Source organism: Petaurus breviceps, unplaced genomic scaffold, assembly GCF_028583685.1.
Source record: "Petaurus breviceps papuanus isolate PSGF00001 unplaced genomic scaffold, PetGlider_PUasm1.0 186, whole genome shotgun sequence".
In the NCBI taxonomy this organism is placed as follows: domain Eukaryota; kingdom Metazoa; phylum Chordata; class Mammalia; order Diprotodontia; family Petauridae; genus Petaurus; species Petaurus breviceps.
The window spans coordinates 16,363,845-16,381,561 of NW_027185798.1; the positions used below are offsets into that span (position 1 = coordinate 16,363,845).

Consider the following 17,717-nt stretch of genomic DNA (forward strand, 5'->3'; position numbering starts at 1 on the left):
CTAACACTTAGCACAGTCTTTGACACACAGAATACAAATAGAATGCTTTTTCATCCATCCATCCATCCATCCATCCATCCATCCATCCATCCATCCACCCATCCATCCATCCATCCATTTGCCCATAACGATTTCTTCATCTTGGTAGGGAGGGAGGGACTAAGGGAGTGGAATTTTACCCCCACTTAAGTTATTTTGCTAGTTTCACTTAACTATTCTTCTTTCTTAAAAAGGCTGGTCAAAAGGCAAGAGGTAGGGTGGTGCACAGTAAACATGGGAACATCAAATTCACCTCAGATTTCATTTAACACAACCCCAGTGTATGCATATATGACTAGAAATAAGGAAAAATGTGATTTCAAAAGAATCTGGAGTTAATGTTAACATTCATTGAGAGGCAGTATGGTTTCACAGAAGGCTGGCAGGAGTCAGTAAGACTGAGTGTTCAAATCCTACCCATGGCATAGAATGTCTGTGAGACACTGGACAAGTCATTTCAGGTAACATTTTGGGGTTCTAGACAAGTCCATAAGACTATAAACTGCATAGAAGGTGCCAACCTGCATTGGGAAAGGGAGCTTCCTCCTCTGAGAGTTCCTTATATTAATTTAATCAATAATCCTGACCAACTTTAGTTCATAACCCAAAATTACAAACTGAAAAAAATAAATACATAAAATTATGAATTGAATACAGTATAAAGGCTGTACAGATATTGATTTTGTGCTTCTGGGGCTTGTCATATGCACTCTAGGGCAGTTTGGAAATTTGGAGATGTCTATTTTTTATCATAGGAGTGATGAATTGTTGTGGGGAAAGGGTAGGGATGAAAGAGTGAAGAGGGGAAGCCCCTTCCAATATTTATCAGCTTTTTCTGTTTTGGTTTGGATAAAAAACAAATAGATAACCAACTAAATTTAAAAAATGGATTAGACGATCATATCAGTTAACATTTATATTCAACTTTAAGGCTTGCAAAGTACTTTACAAATATTATTTCATTTCATCCTCACAATAGCCCCATGAGGTAGGTATTATAATTATTATTTTTTTAAACAATTGGGGTTTTGTGTGTGTGTGTGTGTGTGTGTGTGTGTGTGTGTTAAGTATCTGAGGCCAGAACTGATCCCAGGTCCTTCCAATTCCGGGGCTGATGCTCTTACTCACTGCGCCACCTAGTCGCCCTAGTACTGTTATTTTTTCCCATTCTACAGATGAGGAAACTGAGTCTGAAAGATGTTCAGAGACAAATGCCTTGTATAAATTAAAGGTTGACTGCACACAGGTTGGTACATGAGTGCTATTACCACCAGATTCTCCCGGATGAAAGATGTTCTTTCCTTACCGGATAGCCTTCTGTCTTCTTCTGACACCATTTCAGCAATGCATTCCGCTTGGAGCCACCATATTCCCGGGCCAGGGCAGCCAGTGGATCCTTTCTTTCCACACTAAGGTTAGAGAAAATATGGAGGAGTCAAGATGTTTCTTAGCATTGTCAATGACATGACATGCTTGCTAATGGGCAACTAAAGAAGAAGAAACCTAGATTCATTCATGTCAACTGGACAACAAGTTCAATAAACATTTTTCAAAGGCATAATTAATGGAAATAAAGAGATGAACTCATTGGTGATTATTGGATACCTATGAGAGGGGATGGTATCATTGTTGGGTTAAGTTTCTTTTTTTAAACCCAAACTAAACTATTTCAATGATACTCCAGAATTTCAGAAAATGAGGTGATTGGGAACAATAACCAGACCTCTTCCCTCTCCCCTCCTGGTTCTCTACCAATTACCAATATTAAAACTATATTTCATCCAACCTTACCGTGTTCAAATAATGAGTGTATAGGATCACCCAATTTCTCTTACCCAGAATATGTCAAACTCAAAATTCTATTTCTACAGTTGTTGAAAGCTTTTATTTACAGTTTGTTTTCAGGTTTATGAAGCACTTTATGCATATTATCCCATTTGATAATTTAGAAGACATGATTACCAATTTTCCTAATATTGTCTTTTGTAGAAAGAAAAAGCATGTTAGGATGGAATCATTTTAGTGTACTAACTCAAATACACACACAACAATGACAAAGGGGAGAGTGTTAGGAATCAGCTGTGTAGTGGCGGCCATGCCATAGTAGGGCAGAAAGAACATAGGGGAAATGTAGTTTGGGAACTCCTCAATATCTGTTGGTAAATGATTTTAACTGTTAATATAATCATGGTTTCCAGAGGAAGCAGTTTCCAAACAGGACAGTGGGAATGTGGAAGGGAAAAGTCTGGCCCAGGATTGGTGTTTTCAATTGGTTTAGTGAATTACTTTCCTTTAGATTTCTGTGAGCTCAGAGAGCCTCTCCCCTCTATTCTATGTTAGAGTCCTTTGTGCATGAACACATTTCTTTTTTTTTTTAACACATTTATTATTAAGAGGTTGTGGGGTGCAGCATTTTAAGAACACTGGATAGTGAGTCAAAGGACATGGGCTTCAAATCCCAGCTTTGTCACTACCTAACTCTATGACTTTGAGTTTCTTGTCTGTAAAATGAGGAAATGTGACTGGATAACTTCTAAGGTACTTTCTAGCTTTAAATGATAGATCTATGGTCCTTTATGATTCATCCCACATACTACAGTTCAACCTGTAACCTCTCTTGGCAGAGTATAAGCTCCCCGGGGGCAATTCCTTCACAATTTTGTCTGAGCCTGTATTTCTGGCCACACCGGACATCATTCCCCCTCTCACACTCTGTGATCCAACCCAACTGGCCCTTTCTTGGGTTTTTCACATGTCTTATCTCCCATCTCCATGCCTTTGCCTGTCCCCTTCTGTCCCCTGGAATGCAGTCCCTCTTTGCCTTCACTTTGTAGAGTTCCTCTCTTCCTTCCAGACATAGTTCAAGCACCATCTTTTGCATGAAGCCTTTCCTAATCTTACCCTCTTCCAAGTACTAATGCCTTCCTTTCCCTGCTACCTCGTATTTATTCTGTACAGACTTTCCTAAGTACTGTTGTCTTCCCCCTGACAATGTAAATTCCTTGTAGGTAAGACTATTTTACTGTATCTGTAAGCCTGGTGCCTGGTATACAGTAAGTACTTTATAAATGCTTGTTGATTGATGTTTATCTCCCCAAGGTCTCTGCAAATAGTACATATTTAATAACTGCTTTATGAATGGATAAATGAATGAATGAATGACAGAATGAATAAATGAATCTTAATAGCAAATCACATAGGTATTCCTCTGGGCCTCATGTCCACTCTACTGCCCAGGGCACATTCTTGGAGATGGGCTTACTCTTAGAAGAGTAATACAACTTCCTGTGCCTGAAACTTGTTTTGAATCTCCACATGTACTGGTGGCAGTGTGGGGTGGTGGGCAGAGTGTTAGATTCGGTGTTAGGAGGAGCCAAGTTTGAATCTCACCTCTGACCCTAGCTGTGTGATGCTGAGTAAATTAGTTTACTTCTCTGAGCCTCCATTTCCTCATCCATAAAATGAGGGCATTAAACTTGATGGCCTGTAAGGTCCACTCTGGCTCTAATCTATAAACCTATGAGTGGTCCCACTGGACATAAATAGGAAAACTATGGAAAATCTGGGACTTTAGGTTAAATGTCTGAAAGACATTGGGCAAAGTCGTGTCCCTTCCTTCTGTTCTCTCACATGTAAAGTGAGGGACGCTAGACTGTTTGAATCTCTGCAGCTGATCTCCCACAGTTAGCAGGACCCAAGTCAGGAACACCTCTGGGGGGAGGCTGACCTCACTGTAACCAAGCACTCTCTATGAGGATCTGGGGGTGACAGGCTTAGAAAATGTCCACAGAGCAGTAGGTAGACCAAGGATGGCTGGGCAGCAAGAAGGGCCCTGTTGATGTTGGACACCAGGAGTCTGCAGTGGGACAGGTCGACAACAACGTTGTGTCTTGGTGAGAGTGGGAGCCAATGGTTCAGGGCATGAGCTGGATACTAAAAGTAAGAGAAACTAGACTTGTCCCCAGAGGACAGAATTAGGAAAAGTGAGGGCAAGTCACAGGGAGGCAGATGTTGGCTCTTAACCTTTGCTGTGTTGCGGGACCCTTTGGCAGCCTGGTGAAGCCTGAGGACTGCCTCTCAGAAGAATGTTCTTAACTGCATGAAATAAAAGAGACAGGATGACAAAGGAAACCAATTAGTTAGGTGGTGCCATAGTGCACAGAGAGCTGGGCCCAGAGTCAGGAAGGATCATTCTCCTGAGTTCAAATCCAGCCTCAGACACTTACTAGCTGGGTTACCCTGGGTAAGTCACTTCACCCTGTCTGCCTCAGTTTCCTCATCTGTAAAATGAGCTGGAGAAGGAAATGGCAAATTACTCCAGTGTCTCTGCCAAGAAAACCCCAAATTGGGGTGGCCAGGTGGCGCAGTGAATAGAGCACTGGCCCTGGAGTCAGGAGGACCTGAGTTCAAATCTGACCTCACACACTTAACATAAAACTAGCCGTGTGATCTTGGGCAAGTCACTTAACCCAATTTCCCTGCCCTCCCCCCTCCAAAAAGCAAAAAAAAACCCAAATGGGGTCACAAAGAGTTGGACACAACTGAACACCACCAAAACAATTATCAAGTTTACAAGCCCCAGGTTAAGACCCTTATTCTAATAGTCTGAGCTCTTCCAAGGTAGAATGAGACAGTTTGAGAAGTGGGGCTTGTTCCCCTTTGTTGGAGAACTCCGAGAAATGGCTGGGTTCCCATTTTTTTAAAGGATTTTTGAGAAGGGAATTCTTGTTTAGGTTAAGGATTGGACTAGAAAGTGACTGCTGAGGTCCCCTCCAAATGTGTGCTTCTTTGGTCCTGAAGCATGGACAGATGTTGCCGGTGGTGGAGATGACTACCCCCTTTCAACAAAGCTGTAAACCAAGCACAGTAAAGTGAGCTCAATCACCACATCCTATTGAACAGTGAATCGGCCACTCCCACTTTAAGGCGCTATCCATTAGACCACACTGCCAGTCAATGTCAATCAACAACATTTATTGAATCCCTACTGTGTGTAGGGAAGTAGATGCTACAGGGAGAAGTGGAAGGAATGGAAGACAGAGTCCTGCCCTCTAGAAGTTCACAATCTAATGGGTGGGGGAGGGGAGGAGATGAAACATACACACACATGAAAATACATGAGCATGCAGACAACATAAATATGAAAAAATGGAAAAAAAATACAAGACAATTTAGAGAAAACATACAACGAAACAGCAGTTGTGGAAATGGCGAAGTTTCCTGGGAAATCAGTCAGAGTTGAGCCAACCACCTGGGAAGGCCGACCAGAGATTAAAAAAGGCTAGTCCCGTCTCCAAAATCCTAGCCATCGGAGTCAGGAAGGGAGGGATTTGGGAGCCACCTGCAGAAGTGGCGACGAGACTTTAGTGGAGCACCAACCAGGTTGTTAAATGAGAGCAAGCCATACAGATTCAGCAGGAGGCAAAGTCCCAGATCAGTGTATTAGGCACATCATGAAACACGCACAGCTGGGGTTACATGACAGCTGTTATATGGGTTAAACGAGTGTAAGCTGGAATTCGGGGAGCAACAAAGGGCCTCAAAACTTGGCATCAAGGCAGTGACCAACAAGGAGCGATGGGGAATCACGTCTCCCATCACTCAATAGAAAGGTGGTGGACTCTGGGGGCAGAATAAGGCATACATTGTCAGATGTGGTCGCTGCATTGATTTGCTTTTGCTTAATTGTACTTTACTGTTAGAAAGGAAGGTGCTATCGGTGGAGGAGGAGGGGCTCCAATGGGAAGGGCCAGATGTGCTCCCCCCAAAGAGGGCATCAGTAAATCTTTATTTTTTAAAAGGAGCAGTGGTTTTGGGTGGTGGAGCAGATGCCATATTCCTCTCCAGTCTCATTTGTGAAGTTCTGTGCTTGGCCATGGGTCAACTCTCAGAGATGCTGGAGGATGATGAGTCCTAATTAGAGAATGATGGAGTTTATCAGGGAAAGCATTGTGAAGGATGTGTGTGTGTGTGACAGAGAGAGAGAGAGAGAGAGAGAGAGAGAGAGAGAGAGAGAGAAGGACAGGCAGAGACAGGCAGGGGGGCATATCAGTGAGATGAAGTATGTGCACCATGCTGTGGAAGCTGCAGTGGAAGCCAAAAACCTCTTAGGCTAGACAGAGAGCTCCAAAGGCCACCCTGAGTACTCTGGATTGGAAACCAACAGGGAGCCAAGGCTGACTCTTGAGTGAGAGCAGAACATGGTGTTTGAAGAGTACCCAAATGGTTATAGATAGCAACAGTCAGAACAAAGAGAGATTTGGGGTGAGGTCCATGGATTTAGAGGGGGAAGGGACCCTAGAGGTTGTCTTATCCAAACTACCTCATTTTAGAGTTGAAACTGAGACCCAGAGGCCACTTCCACCCCCATCAGAGTGTATTTATTTTTTATATATCCTACATTTAATTATCTGTGAATATGTTGTACCTCCCCAGGAGAATCAATCCATCAGCAAGTTTATCAAGTATTTGCTATGTGCTAGGCACTGGGAATGCAAATACAGAGAATGAAACAATCTCTACTCTCAAGGAGTTTGCATTCTAAGAGATTGCTAGAATGAAATTCAGTTCCTGCCTCGGGGCCTTCCTTGTTACATCCCCAGCACTTAGAACACAGTGGGTGCTTACCCCAGCACCTAGCAAAGTATCTGGCACATAGTAGGTGCTTACTAAATTTGTGTTGACTGACTGATAAGGAGAGATGACACAGAAGGCGATGCAGGAATGTAGGATGAAGGTGAAGGCTGAAAGGAAGAGGCAGGAGATTAGGCAAAGAATCGTATCATGAAATGGGGGTGAAGTGGGGGTGGTTTGAAAAGGAAGGAACAAAACTACTCCTTGGTTGTGAACAGAGAAAGAGAAATGGAGGCAACCAGAATCAATGGAAAATAGAAAAGGAGAGAGAAATGAATGAACTCTGTTTTTGACATGCTAAGTTTTAGCAGCTTAATGGAACAGCCAAATGCAGGAAACTAAAGGCTCAAGGCACAGACTGGAGAATCACGAGCTCGGAAGTGTCTAAGAGATCCCGGAAAGTGGATCAATTGCCCAACGACATCAGAATGAAGGAAAAGAAAAGAGCTTTCAATTATGCTAATGGCTATAATAGGTAGGAAGCCAGGAAAGAAAAGAATGGTCTGAGAGACGAAGTGTGTGTTCTTCAGAATGGGCTCACACTGACCCTGAGTACTGATCTGTGATTCAGGAAATCCCATTTCCTGCCTCCAGGACTTTTCCCAGGCTGTCCCCCATACCTGGAATGCTCTCCCTCCTCACCTCGTAGGATCCTTGCTTTCCTTCAAGACTTAGTTCAAACACCACTTTCTTCAAGAGGCCTTTACTAGTCTCCCCCACTGCTTGTGTCTTCACTGCATTTATCTTGCATGTGCACCTGACCTCTCCATGAGAATGTAAGCCCCTTAAGAGCAGGGACTGTTCTGGGTTTTTCTTTTTCTTCCTTGGTATACAGTAAATGGTTAATAAATGCTTGAGGATTAATTGGATGATTGCCTTGCATATAGCAACGTATTGGCTGAATTAAACAGAATTAAGTCTTCACTCAATACATATTTGCTTATTAAGTAGCTAAGATGAGATACCAGGAAAGACAACACCATGGGGAAGAGAGTGCTCCAGGAAGAGAGTGGGAGGTGACAGCAGGGAGTGGAGCAGAAAGGCTGAGAAGGAGAAGTGACCAAGAGTGGGTTACTTCCAGAGAAAGGGATGGAGGGGGTGGAACGTGGCCCAGAGGGGTCTGAAGAGCAAGTGCTGAGGGGATGGAGTCTGAAGGGCAGACCCTCCATTAGTGGGTGACAGAGGCAGCAGGAAGCAAGCTGGCAGTGGAGGGGAGGAAGAGGAGGAGGAGGAGAGGAAGAAGAGAAGGAAGATGAGGAAGAGAAGGAGAGGGAGGAAGGGTAGAAGGACAGGGAAGAAGAGGAGGAAGAAGGAAGAGGAGAAAGAAGAAAAGGAAGAAAAGGTAGAAAGGAGGGAAAGAGGAGGAGGAAGAGAAGGAGAAGAGAGGAAGGAGGAAGAGGAAGAAAAGAAGGCAGAGAAGGAAGAGGGGAAGGAGGAAGAGGAGAAAAAGCAACTGAACTTGTGTGTGGCTGGTTCCCTTACGGACAGGCAACAGTCAGATTCTGATGCTGATACTCAACACTTTCCTTTCTCCATTCTTGAAGAAGCTCTCCCCAGCTGAGCACAGGCGGCTCTCCCTTTTTGTTTTGGAAAGACACAGTATGGCCAAGAGCCCCAAATCTTCTGGTATCGAAGTTACAGAGCATAACTAAACAGATGGCCAGACCCTGGATACTGAGTGAACAGGGAAGGGTTACATCGGGTACGATTAAATTGGAATGGGTATCGGAAAAGGCTAGGAAGCAAGATCTGAGAACAGTGACCATGTTTCTCACATCGGAAGTTAGCGCCAAATGGTTTTTTGACTTTCTCATAATTTGCAGCTTGGTACCTGAGTTTGCTCTGTGGTTTCAAGCCCCCAGGGGTAGGGGTCAGCAACCTGGCATGACTGAAGCCCAGTGAAGGGGGTCTGCTCAGGGACTCGAGCGAGGGGCTCTTACGGAGGTAATGGTCGGGTTTCAGGTCCTCATTTCTTCCCTTTAGGATGTCTGTGTGAACAACAACAACAAAAATCATCCATTGTGGACACTGAGGATCGGCAAAGTAATCACTTTTCCTACCCTAATGTGAGTCTTTAGCCAGCACAGAAACAGGGGGCCTGACTGGCATCTGAGCTGACAAGTACATTCTAGCCATCAGACTAAAGACAGACTAGGAAACAAATCTTTTCTAGAGGAAATTGTATGAGAGAAAGAAAGTTTAATTAGTCATTAAAAGGAGGAGAATAAGGAAACTAAAAAGTCTAGTAAATTACCTACCATTTAATAGCTCAGGAAGGTGAAATCTGTGAAGATGAATCCCAAGAAGTTAGGGCGCCACTGGGGAAAAGTGGGAGACCCTTCTCTCCCACTAACTAGATTTGCTCAGAGTCATAGTTTTCTTTCTACTCTAACATTCACCTGTGGCAAAACCACCCTATCACTTCTGGTATCTGGTTAAAAGCAAAGACCACAGGATCATAGATTTAGAGCTAGAAAGGGGTCTTAGAGGTCATAGGATGATAGGTGTAGGGCTGGAAGGGACCTTAGGCATCATAGGAAGCAGCTGGGTGATACAGTAGATGATGCTCAATTTGGGAACCAGAAAGACTTGAGTTGACTTAACTGTATGACTCTGGGCAAGTCACTTAACCCTGATAGCCTCAGAAAAAAAATATTAATGAACCTAAGGCCAGACAGATGAAATAATTTGCCCAAGACCAAACAGTAAATGACAAAGCTAGGATTTGAACTCAGGATCTCTGACTTCAAATCTAGGGCTCTAGATTTCCATTGCTCTACTCTGCCCTAGAAGAAGGCAGTGAAAGAGAATGAGATTAAATTTCTAAGTTGGATGGGACCTTATGGATCTCTGAGCTCAAACCTCCAGATTTTATGATGGACTACAACTGAGGCCAAAAAGGGGAGACACTGTCCCTCAACATCCCAGAACCACTGGTGGCAAGACAAAACCTAGAATCCGATCTCACCCCCCAGTCCACCCTGCTTCTCTCGGGCATTGGAAAGCAAGACCCTCCCTGGAATCTGTCACAGAAAAGGAACTAAGGGAATTGATCTGCAATTCTTATTTTGGCAGAACAAAGCTGGGATAACTGGTTCATAAAGAGCAGGGACAAAGAGGGGGCCGTGGAGAATCACGTGGCAGCTCACAAGACCCAAGACCCCAATGCTCTTGACCTCAACGCCCAAAAAACCAGCATTCTTCAAGGGCTGGGCCCTTGTCAGCAGAGTAAACAGGGTTCTACAGATGCAGAGGGTCTGGGAGGAAGGGAGAGGAAACACCACGGGTTGTTCACTCAGTGGCAATGGCCCCCTGTGGCTTCCACCCCTGTGTTCATCTCAGCAATTAGGATAATGGCTCCCCTACATGATAGACTGGCCATCAAGAAAGTGAAGTCATCCTCCTTGAGTGAAGAGGAAACAAACACTCCGGCCAGAGAAAAAAAGACCAGAGATACAGGGACATGCCAATGACGTGTGATTTCACTGGGCGGGGGCTCTCTCCATGGATGTGGTATCTGATGACCAGTCTCTCCCCATCCTTGAAGGGGGCCTTCCAAAGTGGCTGTGGGCTCCCTGATCCCTGCTTCCATTATTCTCACTTCAAAAATTCCACCAGTGAGCAGGGCTGTCCCCACCACCAACAGAGAGAGCAAGATTTTGTGGATGGTCTTGGAGAGATCTCAGGGCTGAAAAATTCACGACTCCATATCCAACCTGGTGGTGAACCTCTCCTTGAACAACACACACACAGTTTGGTCAATGGGCTTTTCCTGCTTGACTCACGCCCACTGGTATGGCCTTTGGTATGGGTCATCTCCACATGCTGAGGAGGCACCCGAGTATTTTAATGGAGGGGGAGTCATTAACACATACTAATTAAGACAGCAGGGTGAAGATCTGCTGAATTGGCATTGAGAAGGGAATATTTCCTTCAACCTAACCTAGCATAGCTTCAATTAAGAAATTCTCATAGACTATGATTTGCTCCTCTTTTCTGAAAAAAAGGGGAAAAGTTCTAGTACATCATCTGGGAGAATACAAAGGAAAGAAGCCTGGGAAATATACATGTCGCTGTCACTGAGAAGGCTGACCTATCTGCTGGACCCCCCAAAGCACTTACTCTTGGCAGCCCCATGAACCCTTTCTCTGTTCTTCTATACCCCACTTTAGTTTGGTCTAATTAAATCCAACAAGGAGTTATTAAAAGCACCTGGTGTATGTAAGGCACTATGCTAGGCACTGGGAGGAAAAAAAAAGAGAAAAAAATAGAAACAGTCTCTGCCCTCAAGAAGCTTATATTCCGTTAGTGGGATACAAGGAAGTTAAGTAAATACAAGGTGATTTGAAGAGGGAGAAAAAAACAACAATAGGGGAGACCCAGGAAAGGGTTCATCCAGGAAGTGAACCATGAAGGAACATGGGGGTTCTAAGAGGCAGAGGAGAAATAAGGGTGTCCCAGGCACCTTCTCAGCAACTGGTAAGTCTTAGTCACCTGGGGCCCTGAGCCACCCAGAATGAGTCAGAAGTGAGGTTGGAACTGAGTTCTTCCTGAGTAAGAACAGCTTTGTCCACTCTGCTCGACTGCTTCTCAAATTACTGTTACAATCTAACATCCTCTTTGCCATTTTTTTCCTTATCTACAAAATAGTAGGGTTGTGCTCAGTGGCCTCTGGGACCCCTTCCAGCTCCTGTGACCCTAATAGGTTGCAGAGTGGTTTCACTCATCATTGGTGAAGGAATCTGATGGAATCCTAGATCCCAGAGAGACTCAAGGTGGCCCCCTGACCACTAGGGTGGTTGAAGGCTAGCTTATGAGAGAGCAGGCTCTAGCAGGGTCCCTCCCACCAGTCTGGAATGATGTCAGCTAAGGGCCCCATGATACCCTTCCCATATGCATGATGAAGACCAGCCCTCCTCCCTTTGACCACAGGGTGATGAATTCTTTGGCCAGGCAAAGACCCTTGGCAAAGGCCCATCTACTAAGGCTCAGAGAGGCCTCAGTCTGCATTGAGGAAGGGCATACCCATACCAAGGAGATCACAGATACCTTCAAGTCCTAAAATAAGCATTACTACATGACACTGAGAAAATTCTCATATCTCCAAATGAGACGTTTCGAGTTGCCTTGATGGTACCCTATGCTCTAATGCGTGGCTCTCTCTTGGTTCTAGAAGGCTAAGCTAGCTCAGCACTGAAAACAGAAGAAGGGAAGGTGATGGATACATGCATAACAGCCAGTGGGCCAGAGGGAGCCCAGCTCAGAGTCTGTTTCCAGGGCCTGTTTATTGGGATGTCAACACAAAGGAAGAGTATAGAATGCTACTGGGGGGAGGAGGGGAACAGAATGGGGGGAGAACATGGAAAGAAAACAAACAAAGGAGGCCTAAAATAAAAAAGATGTATTTCTCAGAAACTATGAAAGTTATGGAAGTTCAGATCCAGATAGGGCCTCCTCTTAAAATAGCTGCACTCATTCTCTTGAGATCCCAATCCATTTTCACAGAATTCACTAGAGACCCGGTTTTTTAAAAAAAGAACAAAGCCATGCCTTTCTCCCTAGCTACAGTCACAATGTGAAAAGAAAATTAGAAGGAAACCAGGCCCTTGCCACTGGCTGCAGCCTGAAGAGCTGTCAGGGCCAAGGACAGTTCAAGGTCAAAGTGACTGGAAGCATATCCGTACTAACACTTCTAAGCTCTCTGCTCCATGGAGAGAAAAGGAGGCTGGGAAACAGGGTAAGGATTGGGTTGTTTTTTCCATTTCTGGTGTCTCATGATGGGGAAAGGGACTCACCTGTGAGCGGGAGGTCTGGCAGGTCCGAGAGTTTAGTCATCCCCTTGCTGGCTTGCCTCATGCTGCTGTAGGTAGAATGTCGCTGTAGGACGAGAGCATTACAAAGGACAGGTTAGCTCAAGGCAGGTGGCGGGTCACCATCCGCCCGTGGCATCTCAAAGCCCAGCTAGCAGTCTCAGCTTGAGCAGGAATCCTCCCTGTGGCGTCTCTTCCAAGAGCAGAACCAGGAACAATTGGGTAGAAGAGGCAATGGGAAATTTTAGCTTGGATGGGGGCAGAAACCTCCTCCTGACGGGGGAAGGGGCTGCCCTGCACAGGTTGTGGGCTCCTTCTCTTTGGATGTCTCCAAGCTGAGGCTTACCTAACCACCTGTCAGGCAAGTTAACCTCAGGATTCCTTTCTTGGATCGGTTAAAATGCCGGGCTGCTCATGTACCTTTGCACGCTCAGATTCTTGTAGGTTTATGAATTTGTTAGAAGGGACCTTAGCTGCCACTGAGTCCATTGTGCAGATGGGGAAACTGAGGCCCACAGACATAACATGAATCGACCAGAGTTTTACACAATATAGACGGAATAAATACAAATAAATCCAATTACAAATAACTAGTTAAATCAACGATAGTTTGGGAGGAAAGGTACTAGCAGTTGGAGAAGATTTCATGGAGAAGGGGAAGTTTAAGCTGAATCTCGAAGGAAAAGAGGGATTCTGGGAGGCAAGGCTGAGGAAGGAATGTGTAGCCAACCTTCCAAACGTGAACCCAGTCCAACTTTTCTGAGGACCCCCCTCCCATATGATGTCGTTAGGGCTGACAGGGCTCCAAGCCAGCAATGTCCGACTCAGTCTGAAACAGATCCCTGCCACTGCATATTGGTTTAGAAAAGCACAAATTAACATTTTATCTGTGTTGCATTGTACTTTTATTTCTTTTGCTAAATATCTTCCCATTACATCTGAATCTAGTTCTCCTCTCTGGAATTTTCAGTGTTTAACACTGCTGATGGACAGGACAGTGCTTCACTGGCTCCTCATTACTGACTGTTAGTCTCAAGGAAAAATTGATTCTAGAATGTTTAGCATTAGCTTGTCTGTCTGCCTCTTTTGAAAGGAAGGAAGAAGGGAAGGAGGGAGGGTGGGAGGAAAGAAGAAAAAAGCAGAGAAAGAAAGAAAAAGAAAAAAGGAGGCCAAAAAGAAGTCCAGTTGCCTGTAGTATTTTAATATAAACAAATTTCAATTAAAGTGTGTTTATGCAATTGACAAATGTAAATGAGAATATCAGGTTGTTTTTTTTTTATTCAATAGAGTGAGGAGTGCAGTGGCCAGAACTTTCTGAAAAGCAAGGAGCGGGTATTGAGGGTGAGAGAAAGCAGAACGGGAAGGTTGCAGAAGATTCTGTACTTTGCTAGTTTGCCCCACACTGGCCTGTTCATCTTCAATGGGGCCAGAACAAACAGTAACTGAGCACTTGGGGGTTTTGGTTTTTTTTCAAGCAGCTGCAAATGCAATCAGTTCTGCTGCTCAAGATTAATGAAATTTTTTTTAATTTTTATTTTTTTAAACCATGCTGACTCCATATAAAGGAATCTCCTTCCCAAGGAATTTCTTAAGTAATCTATGGATGTTCTCTCCAGAAACATGCCTTAAAATGCAAAAACTTTCCCTATGGAGTCTGTGGGATAGCAAAAATTTATTTTAATGAGGAGAATTGAGGTCCTGTCTTTTAGAGAGGAAGAAGCCAAGGTAGAGAGACATGAAGAGTTGGACTGTGATCACAGAGAGATGATAGTGTTTCCAAAAAATATGAAAAAAATTAATTATTTCTAAAGGATGATAAAGAACAGGTATTATGTCCTATGGGCCTAAACAGGAAGCTGGGTGGTACAGTTTGGGCCCAGAGTTAGGAAAACCTGAGTTCAAATCTTGGCTCAGATACTAGCTGTATGACCCTGGACAAGTCATTTAACTGCTACTTGCCTCAGTTTCCTCATCTGTAAAATGGGGATAGCCAGGGTTATTGTGAGAATCCAATGAGAGAACATAGGTAAAGTCTTTTGCAAACCTTAAAGTTCTAAATAAATCTAATGCAAAGAAGAATCTTTCCCAAGACAGTGTTTGATAACTTGGTCAATTAATGTTTATTAAGGGCCTACTCTGTGCTAGGCACTGGGGATACAAAAGAAGGCCAAAGACAGAGCCTGCCCTCAAGGACCCTACAGTCTAATAGGGGAGAAGACACACAAAGAAGTGTGTACAAACTAATTCCATTCAGGATAAATTAGAAATAATACAGGGGAAGACCCTAGAATAAAGGGGATTTTAGCTGGGAGCTGAAGGAATCCGGGAGTCAAGAGAAAGAGATGAGGAAGGAGAGCTTCCCAGCATGGGGGGCAGCCAGAGACAATGTCTAGAGTCAGGAGATGGAGTGTTGTGTGTGAGGACAAACATGGAGACCAGGAGAGTAAGAAGCCTGGGAAAATGGTGGGGGACCAGGTTATGGAGGGCTGTGAAGGCCAGACACAGAATCTTATGTTTGATCCTGGAAGTAACAGGCTGGTGTAACTTATAGGGAGAGGGGGAGGGAAGGAGTTGTGTGTGTGTAATGACTGGACTTAACACTTTAGGGAGATCACGTTGGCAGCTGAGGGGTAGATGGACTTTGGAGAGGAGAGCCTTGAGGCAGCAAACCCACCAGAAAGTGCTCTAACAGTCCGGGTGTGAGGTGACAGAGATCAGCCCCAGGGTAAGGACAGTGTAGGAAGAGAGAAGGAGACATAATCAGGAGACCTGACAAAGGAGAATTCAGCAGGCCTTGGCAGCAGATTGGATGTGGGGAGAAAGAGAGGGAGGAGAACACTTATGGGGCAAGCCTGGGGGACAGCGGTGCCCTCACTACTAACAGGAAAATTAGGAAGAAAGGAGAATGGGGGGGTGGAGATAATGGGATGTGTTTTGGACATGTTGAGTTTAAGATGTTTACAAGACATCCAGTTCAAGAAGTCCTATAGGGAGTTGGAGATGGAAGACTGGAGAGGGGCAGAGAGATTAATGCTGGATAAGTAGATTTGGAAATATGTATATATTTTTGCTTTTTGGAAAAGGGAGGGCAGGGCATTTGGGGTTAAGTGACTTGCCCAAGGTCACATGGCTAGTAAGTGTTAAGTGTCAGTGGCCAAATTTGAACTCAGGTCCTCCTGACTCTAGGGCTGGTGCTCTGTTCACTGCACCACCTAGCTGCTCCAATTTTGAAATAATTTGCATAAAAAGAATAACTGAATTAAAATGGAAGTTGATGAGATCACCAAATAAAATATTATAAAGGAAGAAGGGAAGAGGGCCCAAGACAGAGTCCTGTGGGTCACCCACACCCATATCAATCAGCCCACTTAAGAAAAGTCAGGGGGCAGCTAGGTGGCACAGTGAATAGAGCACTGGCCCTGGAGTGAGGAGGACCTGAGTTCAAATCTAACCTCAGATACTTAAAAGACACATTTACTAGCTGTGTGACCTTGGGCAAGTCACTTAACCCCAATTGCCCTGCCTTCCTCCTTCCAAAAAAAGAAAAATCAGTCAGACCTCTCTCCTTTCTTTGCAGAGATATAGAGACTATTGGAGAGAAATGTTCAATTTATCAATGAGACTCAGTTGATGGGTTGGTTAGTTTTGAGGAACTGATTTCCCCACCTCCACCTCACCCCTTATAAAATTGTTTGTTAGAGAGGAGGGGTAAGGGAGGGGACAGATATGGGAAATAATGGTGATGTAAAAACAAAAGATATAAATAAATTTTTTTCAATTAAAAAAAAAAAGGAAAAAGTCAGACACAAAGAATTCAGGCCTAACCACGCATTAGAGTTCCAATGACTTCCTCTCCATCTTCCTTTTTGAAGAATTTTCCTATTGTTAAAACAAATGTCAAAAATAACTCACTGGAGGCCTCTCCACCTTCCACATGCCCTCACCTTCTGAACAGTGAGTCATAGCTAAACATGACTTGTTTTTGGCTGCCAAGATTCCCCCCACCCCATGCTGTGCTCTGGCGGTCTGCAGGCTCCCTGCCAGCCCTCAGAGCTGTCTTCCCAGTCTGACTTCTGCGTGGCCTGGGCATCTGGTTATTCTCATTCTGTTTTCATTTTCTTTCCTGAATCTTCATTGGGAATACCGTCTTCTATGACCCTGAAATACTTCCCTGGGATCTGCTTAACCAGGGGGTACTATGAATAGAGAGCATTAGCTCTGGAGTCAAAGGCCCATGACACATACTACCTAAGACACTGGGTAAATCACTTTTCTTTCCTGGGAAAACACTTTCATCATTCATAAGATGAGGGAGTTGGAAGAGATGACCTAGAGATACCTGCACATGTAGAGATACATGTGATCTTATGAACTTCCTCCCAGCCACTAGGCTAAGGAAGCAGCAGATGGAAGGTCATCTGCCCCTCCAGGGTCCTCGTGACCCATGAGCAGGACAGTGCTATCTGCTAAGTTGTTATTGTTTGGCCTTTGTTCTCAGAGAGGACCAATGACATCAGGAAGGAGCAAGTGACTTGGATGTAAGTGAGGCAGGGCTGTGCAAGGTCACCAGACTCACTTATATATAGATATATCTATACCTATATATAAGCCTCAGATATAGATCAGGACGACTGGAGATGGCCCCAAAGCAGTGGGAGACCTTGGCCTTTTTAAGCTAGTCTTTCCCAGGTCTTAGTTTGATTGCGGCAACACCCATTCAGTGATTAAGACTAGGTAAGAAATGAGGCCAAAAATGGCCTCTTATACTAACTTAAAAAGAAATCAATCTGAAAGGGGAAGACCCTCAGGGTTTCTGGCCAGAACAGAAGCAATTGCTATTTACACTCGCACTGAGCCAACAAAACCCAAACAATGACCAAATGAGGCTTGGGTTGGGGCCCATTATTGACTAATCTTCCGGAGCCAGAAAGATCTGGGTTTAAGGCTTAGTCAGAAAGCTCCATTTGAATACAATGACTTTTATCAATGCCTGATTTCCAGAGTTGTATTTCAAGAGATTTATATTCCTTGTAAGGTCTTTCCCAGTCTCAGTTTGTCCAAGGCAACACCCATTCAGTGATTTAGGTTGGGTAAGAAATGAAGCAAAAGGGGCAGCTAGGTGGTGCAGTGAGTAGAGCAATGACCCTGGAGTCAGGAGGACCTGAGTTCAGACCCAGCCTCAGATACTTCACACACACACACACACACACACACACACACACACACACACACACA

At 44.4% G+C, this 17,717-nt stretch overlaps 1 protein-coding gene across 3 annotated transcripts in view; it reads right to left on the bottom strand.

Moving 5' to 3' along the window:
- Nucleotides 1–17,717, bottom strand: part of SPECC1 (sperm antigen with calponin homology and coiled-coil domains 1) — a 293,242-nt gene that overhangs the window by 90,342 nt on the left and 185,183 nt on the right. For all 3 annotated transcript variants that reach the window (XM_069089599.1, XM_069089598.1, XM_069089600.1), the window contains 3 exons: nt 12,468–12,549; nt 8,504–8,660; nt 1,346–1,448 (listed from right to left, as the gene is read on the bottom strand). In XM_069089599.1, the coding sequence (XP_068945700.1) occupies nt 1,346–1,448; nt 8,504–8,660; nt 12,468–12,549 (342 nt within the window). The remainder of the gene's footprint in view (nt 1–1,345; nt 1,449–8,503; nt 8,661–12,467; nt 12,550–17,717) is intronic.